The sequence below is a fragment of the Larus michahellis genome, chromosome 9 (assembly GCF_964199755.1).
Source record: "Larus michahellis chromosome 9, bLarMic1.1, whole genome shotgun sequence".
In the NCBI taxonomy this organism is placed as follows: Eukaryota; Metazoa; Chordata; class Aves; order Charadriiformes; family Laridae; genus Larus; species Larus michahellis.
In genome coordinates this window covers 23,502,876-23,515,216 of record NC_133904.1, presented here as the reverse complement: position 1 = coordinate 23,515,216, position 12,341 = coordinate 23,502,876, and the positions used below count along the sequence as shown (strand labels likewise).

Here is a 12,341-nt window from a genome sequence, read left to right as displayed (position 1 = left end):
ATTCTGAATGTGTGTAGCTTCCAGGCAGCATTGCTTTTGCAACTGCATCTGCTGGCATAAGGATTCCTCTGTGTTCAGGTCTCCACCTCTCCATGTGGGTACTTGCAGATTATTATCAAATAATTACTTATACTTCCTTTTGCTTAACTAAAAAAGATTAAGCTCCCAGTATCCTTTCTGTTAAAGTATGTCTTCCAGTTCTTTTCCACTGAGCAGGATCTCCAGCTTAGATTTGGTGCTAACATCTTCTACCACAAGCAGCAAAGTCATTCCTGAGTACAGTTTAACTACCTCTTGAGTGTCTTCTGCACTGGGGAGGCCTTCCAAGAAATGAGGAAGGGCAGAATCACCAAAGCAGTGCTGATACCACCCTTGTGTGGAGCAGGGAGTAAGTGCACGGTTGAGGGCTACGTGTTCTAGCTAGCTTAGACTAATATAGATCTGCCTCTTGTGAAAAGCCAAAGGAAGCTAGCAAAGTCTTCAGACTACTTAAAGTCACAGGAAGATGTTTTAACAGATTTCGTGGCAGCCCTAGGCTTGATGGGAAGATCAAGTCATTTTGAATCTCCCATTCTGTAGGTCTCACAGCAAGACTCAGTCTTCTCTATTTATTCCACTTCAGTCTTCCCCCTGCTAGAAAAAGTTAAGCCTTCTCTAGTACTGAAAAGTGTGGGTGGCAAACACCTGATCTGAACTTTTTCCCCTGCTGAGAAGTTTGAATTTAAAACAGCAACAACAAAATCATGAGCTTTTTCCCCCATTACTCATGAACTGGGTATTTTTATCACCACACGTTTCTAAATAAATCCTATCACCTAATCCTGTTAAGTGAAACCTGCAAATCTAAGGAAGTAGAAGTCTCTTGCTCCACTGAAACAGGGATTTCTGATGGGTTTTGCAGAATGGTGAAAAACAAAGAATTAACAGAATTAATAAGCCCAGAAGTGGCTAATAATGTATACAATTTTTCTTCAAGCAGACTATTAACAGCAGCCTGTCAAGCATCCACTATGACATGAAGTTGCACAGAACGGGGAAAGTGGCATTTGTTGTTGTTCCTTAACCTTAAGTGCTTCCTCTGGGGTACAGTATGCTCTGAGATCTCACCAGCTTCAGAGTGCTGTTTAGTCTGACATCCCTCTATGAGAGGAGGAGGAGAGAATAGGTCTGCTTTGCTAAACTATTTTATATATACGTATGTGTATGTTGTATATGTATACAGTTTTTTTTACAGCGGTAGCGAACAGAAGCAGTAAGCAGAAATAAATACATTTTGCTAGTAACTTCCTGTTAGACACCACAGGAACATGTATAACCTGGGAAGCTAAATGTGTCCTGTGTCACCTCAGTCAAGTCTTTTATGCCAGATGCAGGGAAGGATACAGGTGCTCAAAGGTGTTGTGTATTGCAGCATGTAACTCCTGGGGGCCCAGCCAAGCCCAGAGTGGGACACTGAACCTTTCTGTCCTGTGCCCTGGTGGCTCTCCAGAGACTTCGGGCCAGACTGCATGCTGAGCAGGAAGCAACTTAGCCATGAAGGAAATGCAGACAAAATCAAGTTGCCGCAAATTGCTTTTCCCCATTGTCTCACCACAGTTCAGCCATGTGCGGGGCTGCATTTACCTTCACATCATCCAGAACCCTCTCATAAAGATTTAAGCTTTTTTTTAAAAAAATAAAACAAATAGAACAGTTCATACTCTTCTCTCCTAAATTGCAGCTGGTGAAGCAAATGCCACTTTCCTATTCCCCTAGTGTCCCACAGGAAGCATCTTTGTGAATTTGCTCCATTGAACAGAAGATTTAAGATTCCATCAGTTGGTAGGAGAGCACAGGAGGGAATATCATTCTGTCAGCTAATGGTTTAGGGGAAAAACAGGAAGGGTTGACTTCTGGTCCTGCTCCCAGGAAGCCTTCTACAAATCACATGGGAAAGGGCATTGTCTAAAAAGCAGACAGACTCCTGGAAGCAGGATCTAGAACTGCTGTGTATTGTCCTGCCCTTGCATTAAGCAGCACAGAGCAGTAACATTAGATGCAGTGTGAAGTTTTCTCATTGATTTCACTGAAAAAAGCTTCAGCGTTCACAGAAGAGCCAGGTGAGCAGGATCCCTCCCCCTCGCAAAAACACACATGCAAAAACACAAGACTATCATCCATTGAGACAAATTTATACAATGATGAACTGATACTATCAAGGCAATGGCCTCAAGTATCTGTAGAGCTTTGTTTAAACTCTTACACAAAGGTCAGCGGAGCGTTGAAAACAAATGAAAGCACAGGCTGTGAAAATTAATCAATAGGAAGTCCCTGGGTGGACTTCTAGAACTGCTGCAGTGCAAGGCAGGGCTGGTTACTCCCTGCCTGTGCCGAGCCGAACACAGTCTTGCAGCTCAGCTCCAGGAGCATCTGAGCATCTGACATTGTTTAATCAGGGCCAGCTTGTGTGGCGCTATGGAGGATAAAAATTTAGTCCTTTTTAGTCCTTAGTCTGTATGCTTGAGAACTAGGAAGATGCCTGCATGACAGATACTAAGTAGTCCAAGGGCACACAGTCTGAATAGATGTGGCTGGCAAGGACCATCCAGGGAAGGAGAGGCACAGATAAGGAAACACTGAATAAAACTTCTGCCTCCACTCTTCTGGGTTTACTGGGTATTTAATCTTTGTCAAGTCTACAGCACTTGCATATCCTTTTATTAGGAAGTCCAAATATAATTTTATTATTAGCCACTAGGTTAATACATTGGTTCTTAAAATACCATTTAAAAAAGAGAACAGGAAAGGTGCATTTTCTCTTTTTTTCTCTTCTATATGTACAACTTTCATGTTCCCAAAACCAGCAGGTTTTAACTTTCAAAATAAGGAAATTCACTTTTTGGTAAAGATAAGGTTTTCAGAATGTCAGCGTAGTAGGTTGAGAACAAGGATGACCATAAAGAAGCTTATAATGGAAGCTCATACCCTTCTTAATGGTAGGATTGCAGCACAAATTTATCATACAGAAAGGCAAATGCAATGGAGACAATTCTGTCGCTGCCCTCTTTCCACGTCCTTAGTTTCTTCTCTTCTGCTTTAAGTCCACCCTTCTTTATCTTTTTTCCCTGCTCTAGCTCCTCTCAACAAAGCCATCTCTAAAACTAAACACGCAAAAAGGAAATGCACAGCACTGAACTGGCATTTGAAGACCATGAGATTGTATACTCTCCTGCTATATTCTGTTCCTCTTCTGTTTAGACTGGGATTGGACTATCTTCCTCTGCTGGGACTTTGGTAGCAACAGAATTTTCTAGATGCTTCAGTAACACTTATAATTAAACAGAAGTAACAAATGACAGAGACCCAAATTGGACCTAGAGTGCTTCTTTGATCAAGAAATGAGGTAAAACCTTCATTAGCAGAAACACAAATGTGCATGTGTAGTCACAGGCATGCGCAAACTCAGGAAATAATCTCCAGATTTAGGATAACCACAAGATCTTTCTGGTATTGAGCGTGTTACATGCAGTATCACTGAAGGGCTGGTTTCTAAAAGCAAAGCCCAGAGAGAGGGGGCCTGTATTTCAATCTCATAGAATTATTTGTAGCTTTATCAAGTGAAGCCTCTTCCCTTTCCTCTACTGGCTCAGCAAGGCACTCAGCATTGCTGACAGTTGCAGACACTGCTGCTGAGCAACAGACGTGGCGGTGGCACAAATCACTCTTTTCTCTTGCAAGATAATGGGAATGTCTTGAGGACTCAGACTGGCCTAACCTGGTTGCTTGTTTGTAGAGGAATGAAATGCAGACAGAAATACTCTCTCTCCCTTGCCTTTGGCCTTGTTTTTATTGTGAAATTCTATGGCATTGAAGTTGCTGAGTGGAAGGGATAACTACCTGAAACATCCCTTGTGGGTAGCAGCATGACCAGGGGTATCTGTAAGGGGTAATGATAAACTAGGATACTCTGCTTGAAGCTCTTCTACCACCGTATTGTTTAGACATGCTGGCTAAGCTTGTTTTTGCAATTTTGCTATCTTCAGGAGTTCAGAAATCATGAATAAGCATGAAAATGTCTGAGTTTGTTCTCCAACATCATGAAATGACTTTTAGTTACTTACCTGAGGAAATGAAGCTTACACAGTCGTGCTTTGTATCCATCAGCCTGTCAGTTCCCTCCTACTAATACTTCAACCTGTTTGATGGTTTAAAAAAAAATTGACAGAGGGATTTTGTCTTAAAGATAATATCTTCCTACATGTTTGTGAAAGTAGGTAGCTGGAGTAAAGAGAGAATTCCTGTTGAGTCATAGAGTTGTAGAATTAAAGGCTAATTTAGGTTGGAAGGGACCTCTGAGGGTCTTTTGCTCAAAGCTGCTGCAGCCTACGGCACTGGCATCAATAAATTACTACACATCAAGGAATCCATATATGACAGTACAATTATGAATTATAGAGGAAAAGTTTGTATTGAATCCTGCACATTAGACATGGGAGACTCCAGTCACAAGGCATAAATCTATGGGACATTTCTTTCATAGCCATTTTGCTCACAGAGCATCTTGTTTCTAATTAGTCTCTTGTTTCAAATCTTCTGCCTGTCTTCAGCACTTTGCTGCGGGGAGGCGTTGTTAAGATATATCCATTAGGATTATGAGTTCTTAAATCAGAGCTGTGTAAATGTCTGACAGGTGGTATGGCTGTGAAACTTTGGTTTGCAGTTGCATCAATAACATGATGTTGAGCTCGTTTGATTCACTTACTGAGGAAGAGAAAGGGTTAAAGTCAGCCCTGACAGAATTCAGATCACTGAAGGCAGAGTCTGGACTTCACAAAGTTGGGGGCTGCCATTACCGTTGTTGGAGACAATAGCACATTTCCCATCAAATCCAGCGCTGCATGATAATAAAAAATAGTACAGTTCATGTAGACAGAAGATACATCGGCGGGGACAGACTCGTGAAGAGGGATCCATTATTCTTTGTGAAGCTACAGCTCATTAAATGCTGGTGAAAGGCGCTATTTTGAGAAAGACTCGTTTGATAGTCGCTGAACTGATCCAGTTTGAGCAAACCTCCCCATGCTGTCTCGATTCTCTCCTGAATAATTCCAGATGAGGGCAGAAAAATAAGCTAGTGCTCAGTTTTTAAATAGAAGTTTGATGGAAGGCATTTGGAAGGCAAATTTTATTGAAGATACAAGCTTGATATGAGCATTTCAGCGTGAATATCGTAAAATTCATTGGTAGAGTTTAGGCCATAATGTAAAAATGTAGGTACTTTGTAAACTAAAAGTAATTGAGACTAAATCTTATGGTTACTCTAATCTGAGCAGCTTCTCAGATTCTATGTAATTTCTCTTCCTCACAGCTTCATACCTGGTTACCTGTCTCTATTTTTCTATTTCCATTAAGTTTTCTGCTCTCCAAGAGGAATATTAAAGGTCCAGTGGCAAGATGCTCACGCTAATCAGTCTGTTTCTAGCTGTGATTTTTAGATACTTTCTCCAGTGGAGATTACCAGCTTTTGCAAAATGTCTAAGCATCCTGAAAATCTCAGAGGTTTGTTTTCTGCATAGGCTGTAACTTCTTTCCACAGATACCAACATGGCTGATTCTTTGGGTAACGTTTCCTTTTTTGCAGTCCACTGGCAAAGCTGTTTGTTAGTTATAAGCACATTCCCAGCAACCCCCTTATATCCTAGACAAGTGCTCCTATTTTCGTCTTGGTTATAAGGATGCAGAGAGTGGGACTGCCCCAGATTTGTTTACCGCTGGAATGAATATTGCTTTCCAAGTACTTCCTGATACAAGCTTTCCTGGCCTGTTGTGTATCTCATCTCCTGCTGCTACCTCTCTCACCAGGCTCCACAGCCTGTTGTTGTTAGGGATCTGTTTAGTATCTCTCTTGTCCCACTGATGGACTTAGAACTGTTCTTTCTCCCAATCCAAACATTCTTGCCCAGCAAAAGTGGACTTCTTCCTTCCATCCTGACATCCAGCTCTGTGGGACTCCTCTCTCCCCGCTGCCCTCTGGGCTGACTCCTCAAGAGTCCTGCAATCCTGGCATGGATCTTGCTTCCCATTGCTCAGCTGTTTCCTTTATCCTGGCCAGATGCTCAGGTGCCCTCTTCTCTGTGCCTTAAATAGGTTTCAGCATATGTTCCAGCAGTTCAATCCCCACACACACACTTTAGTGTCTCTATAAGGAACATGATAGAGCAATGAGAAAGTACTGGCTGAATTTCAACGAGCACAAGTGTGACAGCACACCTGGGTAATTAATAGGAGCGAGAGTGAGATAGGGTTTGTGTATTTATGGTGATTGTTTCTTTATTATCTTCTAGGTATGATATAAGCTGCAGAGGCAGTGAGTGCAGACTCTACCACTGAAACTCTGAGGTAGAATTTCCCTGTTTTGTAGTGTTGAATATTTCATGAATTTCAAATGCCAATTATGAGTTACTTGCTGCTTGCTAGGAACAATAGACAGCTTTGAAAGGACTTGCTCCCATTCTTCCAATCTGTACCACATGTTTGTTGACTCTTTTTTGTCTGAGAATCCAAGGGTTCAAAGGGTGATGACTGAAACTCTCACCTAGGCAAAGGTGGTCCTCACAGGCCAGCATGCAGAAAGCTGGCATTGCTGCTTTCTGTGCCCCTGAGCTAGAGGATATCAGTTTTTATGGCTCTCAGTGTATTCTTCTACAGTCCTGAGCTCATTAGGAATGTGATTTTTCACATTTGCATTGCAGCACTGGATTTTTTTTAAAATAGCGCCACATATATATGTATATGTATATATGAGCTGGCAAAATCCCCTAAGAAACAAATGAATCTTTGGCAGCTTCATCTGCATTCTCCCTACTAAATCCATTCCCCTTGTATCTATGCCAAGTCTTGGAGCAGTATCTGACAAATATTATTAAAAAGGAGATCATTTCCCTCAAAAACAGTTCTCCCTTTTCCTGCTCTGTACCCCCTTTGAATGTAGTATGCAGCCAATTACAGGCAAGACTTAGTCCTACAACAGTGCTAGCTTTTCTGAAATGTTCTAAAAACGTGCCTATAAACGTCCATTTGCTGACATGGAAAGCACTGCCGTAATGCCGACAATAAATAATGTCCATGATAGTAGTTTCATACCATTAGACAAGGATAATTCCCAGACTCCTGCACTTAGTTCTTGGAAGGCTCTCAAATAAAATATTACTTTGAAGATCTCTGGACACAAAATTGTCATTACATTTTAAGGACTTTAAAACGTCCTCTGAGTTTGGTACCTACAACTCCTGGAGCTAAGTTTTTAGAAGTGTTTAGGAACCCGCACTTGGAGACAGAGCGACACAAGAATGCACATTTTGGTTTTAGCACTTTGGGCTACCTGCTCTGGGCTATCTGCTAGACATAGCCTAGATTCGATACAGCTCTTAGGTTCTGGTTTCAAGTTTAGCATTTTTTTCTTTTCAAAATAGGACTACAGTATTTGCTACAATGATGTGCGTGAAAAATTGCTTTAAGGCAGGTGTGATGCTGAAGTGAAGCTTACTGCTTTATAGTTAGATGTAAAGGTAACAAACATGGTCCCCCAAAACCAACTTAAAATACTTCCCTCTATCTGAGGAATCGCATGCATCGTATATAGACTGGACACTGGTGGCTGGGAAGTGCTAGCCAGGATTCTGGGCACGGGGATATCTGCATGCTTTTGTAATTGTGCGACAGTGTGTCAGTCAGCCTGACTCAGTCTTTGCACCTGATAATTTTCTTTCCTAGCTACAGAAGTAATAAAGGAACGTTCTGCTGCTTGGATGCTCTGTTGTGTTCTTTCCCCACTTCAGGGCTGTGAGAGAATCTTATTTGTGTCATCAAATAAGGCAGCACTCAGAGAATAACCCCAGAAAGGCCAGGAAATAGAAAGTGTGGGTATTTTCCAAGAGGCGACTAGAGTACCTACAGCTGAAAGAGGACGAACAGCTTGATTCCTTGAGCACGTCCTTTATTGCTCTGTCATTCTCTGGGAACATTGGGGACTGTGTTTCAGAAGCTGCATCAGTTTCAGATGTTATGCACCTCATTAATCAAAACACATCCTTTTGGAAGGCAGTTGATTGCAGCTTAGGCACAGAAGTGCTTACACCTCAACCTCCCTAGTGCCTGGAGGAGGGAAGAAGAAGAGAAAAAAGACTTTTAATGCTATCGTTGGCTTAGTTCACATTATCTAATCTACAGGAGCATTTGAAAATCGAGATTTATTTCCCCCGAAAAGCTTGTTCTAGCAGAAACTGTGATGAAAATAATAAATATTAAATAATATTTGCACTGGGTAGCTTCGCTGTGGAGTATTTCAAGTGAGTCACAGCCAGTCTAGGTTGTGCCAGGAGGTGGGAGGAGAAGAGGAGCAGGTGAATGCTTCAGAGAAAGGATTCAAGAGAGAGAGCGAGGGAGCAGGCAGGCAAAGATGAGGAAGCATGTGCTGTCTGTGTGTACGGTGAAGTCACTGCTGATGGCTGCATTTCCTTCAAGTAAGAGCTTAAGTAACATCCTGCTGCTTTAAATGGCAGAGTTACCTTAGGGCAGTGACAGGTGACTCCTGGAAGGGAAAAGGTGACTATTTGCTTATGAAAGCAGAAGCACAGCGATGGGGTGAGGATTTCCTCACTGCTTGCAGTGGGCATTCACTGCCTGTGTTCAGCCTCCCTGCCTGTCTGCGCAGTTCACGTGGTTTCCTTCTCCTAGGAGGTATGATTTTAAATGTCTAAAACAACAAACATTCTAGAAAGCCTCCGATAGCAAATCTATGCAAAAATCTATGCAAACAGTCTCGCATATGGCTAAACAGATTCTTAATTTAACTCCACTGGTTTCAAAGGCTTTGCACTAGTAAATAATTTGAACTAGTTTATCAATCTAAGAGCTTCTTAAACATAACGGAATAAATAGCCATTCACAAAGAAGCACAGGGCTGGACTGATTGCCACCTCTTTTCCCTCTTTTCTCCAAAAAAACAACAAAAAGTAGGGAAAAGCCTGATTTTAGCCTTTTTCTATTGCTTTGGCCTCTATTATACGAGGTGCATTGTAGCTAGCTGTGAAAGGCAGCAGGATTCCCATCGGGAACTGTTATTTTCCCAGGACTGGCCCCCTGGAGACCGGCGAGTGGAGGGTGAGCCGCAGAAAGCGCTGACTCCGGTGCCCACCAGGAAGTGGGTTTCCCCGTGTCGTAGGAGAGCCCACGCATCCCACACACTCCTTTGCCATCCCGGTCTAGCCTCCCTCAATCCGGTAGGGGAGCTCTTTGAGATGCAGCTTGCCTTTTTTTTTTTAATTTATTTTATTTTTTTGAATGACTTCTACAGATCCAACCCGGCAGGGGAGAAATTGTAACGTTTGGCATGTCTAACAGGGAAGGAAAGCAAGGCAGCAAACGAAAAAGCAGCCTTCCAAACCTTGTGTGGTTTGCAGACAGGTACAAAACACAACGTGTTTCCCAGCAGGCAAACTTCTCCTGGAAAAGACAGGCGCTCCCCAACCCCCTGCTTTGCACGCAAGTGAGATTTTCAAGGTGAACCGCTGTTTTGCCTTTAGATTTGGATTTGCCCGTTCCCACAAACCCCCCCTGTGTCTTCACAGGCAAACCCGCCACAAAGCAGCCACAACTGCCCGAAGGAGAAAGGATCCTCAGCATCTAAGAGAAAAAGGAATCTTCCTGCTCCTATTTTTATTTATATTTTTTTTATGTTTATGATGCTGCTGTTTTTAAATCCGCGCAATTGGGTGCCGTTAGAGGGAGGATGGCGGTACGGCTGGCGGTGGCGGGTGTAGCCGGGCGGCGGGTGACTTTGGCTGCCCGGCGGGAGCTCCGCAGCGGCGGGGCGACGCAGTCCTTGCAGCCCGGCGGCGGCGGCGGCAGCAGCGTTGCGGCGCCCGTTCGGCCACACACACCCCCTTGGCAGCCAGGCGTTGCCCTTTTAAGAAACCCGGGTGCTGGCTCAGGTAGGCAGAGCCTGTGTGCAGTAGTCGCTCCTATGGCAACCCAGTAGAATGGGATCGCTTCATGAATATTCCCAGGAGCAGGGGCTGCATGAGGAATAAGTGATGACAGTGATGTAAGCAAGCAGTGGCTGCTGCAGGTTGCAGTTCATTGTGTTATTGGCCGGTAGGTTGAGGAGTTTGAGGCACCCGGGCTTGAGCTTCGCTTTCCGGATGATGTCTGCCCGCCGGGAGACACGGCACATTTGCATCTCGAAGCCAACATGGCAAGGCGGCTGCTGCTGCTGCTGCCGCCCTCCCTCGCCTTCCAGCCAGAAGTGTGTGGCTCTCCTCTAGACTTCTTGCCCAGTGCTCTGGATCTGGGCAGACAGGGATTGCAGTAACACTCACCAAGGGGAGACAAGCAGCAAGTAGCCAAATCGGGACAACGGAGGAGTCGGGGGGGAGGGGGCTTTTTTGCCTTCCCTGTTTTTTTTTTTCCTTCCCTTCTGGATGCAGAGCCTGTGTTTTGATGCAGAGCCTGTGGATGCCACAGTCTGGTAAGGAGATGACACGCCAGTCTCTGGTCCTTTCAGCCCCTTGAGCAGGGGCAGGGGCCTGGGGGCAGTGACGGTTCTCCTCCTTGGGCAGAGCAGGGGGTCTCTGCCTCTAACTGAGCAGCAGCAGCAGCAGCAGCAGCATCAGCCATGGACAAGCTGCCCCCCTCCATGCGCAAGAGGCTCTACAGCCTGCCCCAGCAGATAGGACCCAAGGCGTCGATCATGGACGAGGAGGATGACAGCGACAAGGACACCCGGAGGAAAAGCATCAGGCTGAAGCCACTGCCTTCGCCCTCTGCTGGGAGCACCCGGGCACTTGGGGGAGACCCCGGCAGAGGGGGGGACCCCGGCCTCCTGGAGACAGAGGCAGGCAGCAAAGGCGCCAAGACCAGCACCAACGGGGACTGCCGCCGCTTCAAAGGGAGCCTGTCCTCGCTGACCAGCAGGCACCTCCACGATGCGGCTGAGGAGAAGAGGCTGATCGGCGGGGAAGGGGAGCCGGCCTCCCCCTGTGAGGACAAGAGCCCCCCTGGCAGTGGGGAGCTGGAGCAGGGACTGCCTGCGCCCCCACCACCAGCGTCCCCCCCGGAGCCCCAGCAGCAGCCCGCTCGGGCTTGCTCCTCTACCTCCATCAAAGTGGAAGGAGGTGGAGGGTGCGACCAGATCACCCCAGATGAGGAGCAGAGGCTGGGCCAAGCTGGCTTCATGCAGAGGCAGTTCGGGGCCATGCTGCAGCCGGGGGTCAACAAATTCTCCTTGAGGATGTTTGGCAGCCAGAAGGCCGTGGAGAGGGAGCAGGAAAGGGTTAAGTCTGCCGGGTTCTGGATCATCCATCCCTACAGCGACTTCAGGTACAACCCCCCCCTCCTGGCCCATTCAAAACTAACTGGCCTGTCCTCTGTCCCTTCCCCACCGTGCCCAGCTCAGACCTTTGCGCACAGAGCACACACCCAGGCATAACTTTCCTTGTTAATTTACTAGTCAGAGGAGCTGGAGGACACATCCAAGATCTAAAGTCAAACGATCTGCAGGTTTCATTTATATTTGAGCTTAATTTTAGCGTCCCCACACTATTATGCATTTTAAATTGTGTTTTTAAACCAACAAATGTCTTTCGTTTTGGCTTTTTATAAGGGAAAGCCTCTCCATAAGTTCAGTGTAAATGGGGAAAAATGATCCCACCTGATGCACAACTCTAGATTAAAAGCGTGGTGTCTACTGCTAGTCCTACATCTCCAGTTGAGAACATATGGTCTGCCTGGTTAATGTTTCAGTTCCCATTTTTGTGCCTCAGATCCTCTCCCTTCTCCTTCCCCAAGAGTTCGGGAAGGATGTTGCTACTGTTGCTGTTCTGTACTATAGGGCTTCTTACTGCAGCATCGCTTGTCAGGAATTGGTATGTGCAGGGGATAGCAGCATTCATTAAGAAGGAACTTAACACCTTCAGAGTCTTACAAGGAAAGATTTTCCCTTTTGCATCTGTAAAGCCTGATTTGCAAAATTAATTTGGATAGGGAATAGTTAATATTGTCTTTATGAAAGTAATGGCTTGCTTTCACTCAGACAGCAACATTTCCATGAAGGTTAATACGGAAATTAACTCGTAAACCCTAGAGCCAATTTTTCTGTAGTTCTGTGTAGCAGAGGGGTTGTGTTTGGATATTTCTGAGTAAAATATTGTCTACTGCACAGGTGAATTGTCCTCTGCAATATGTATGCAAAGTACTGCAATCAATAATTAATTACTTAGTGCAATCAATGGCTAAGGTTTATTGCTTCAACTTTAATTACAACTGGCTTACGTCTCATGTTTAAAAGCATGCAGTAGAAGAAC

At 44.9% G+C, this 12,341-nt stretch overlaps 1 protein-coding gene across 1 annotated transcript in view; it reads left to right on the top strand.

The window, feature by feature from the left end:
• Positions 1-10,022: 10,022 nt before the first annotated feature.
• Positions 10,023-12,341, top strand: part of HCN4 (hyperpolarization activated cyclic nucleotide gated potassium channel 4) — a 104,159-nt gene continuing 101,840 nt past the window's right edge. The window contains exon 1 of the mRNA XM_074601481.1: positions 10,023-11,358. Coding sequence (XP_074457582.1) covers positions 10,655-11,358 — 704 coding nt within the window. The 5' untranslated portion in view covers positions 10,023-10,654. The remainder of the gene's footprint in view (positions 11,359-12,341) is intronic.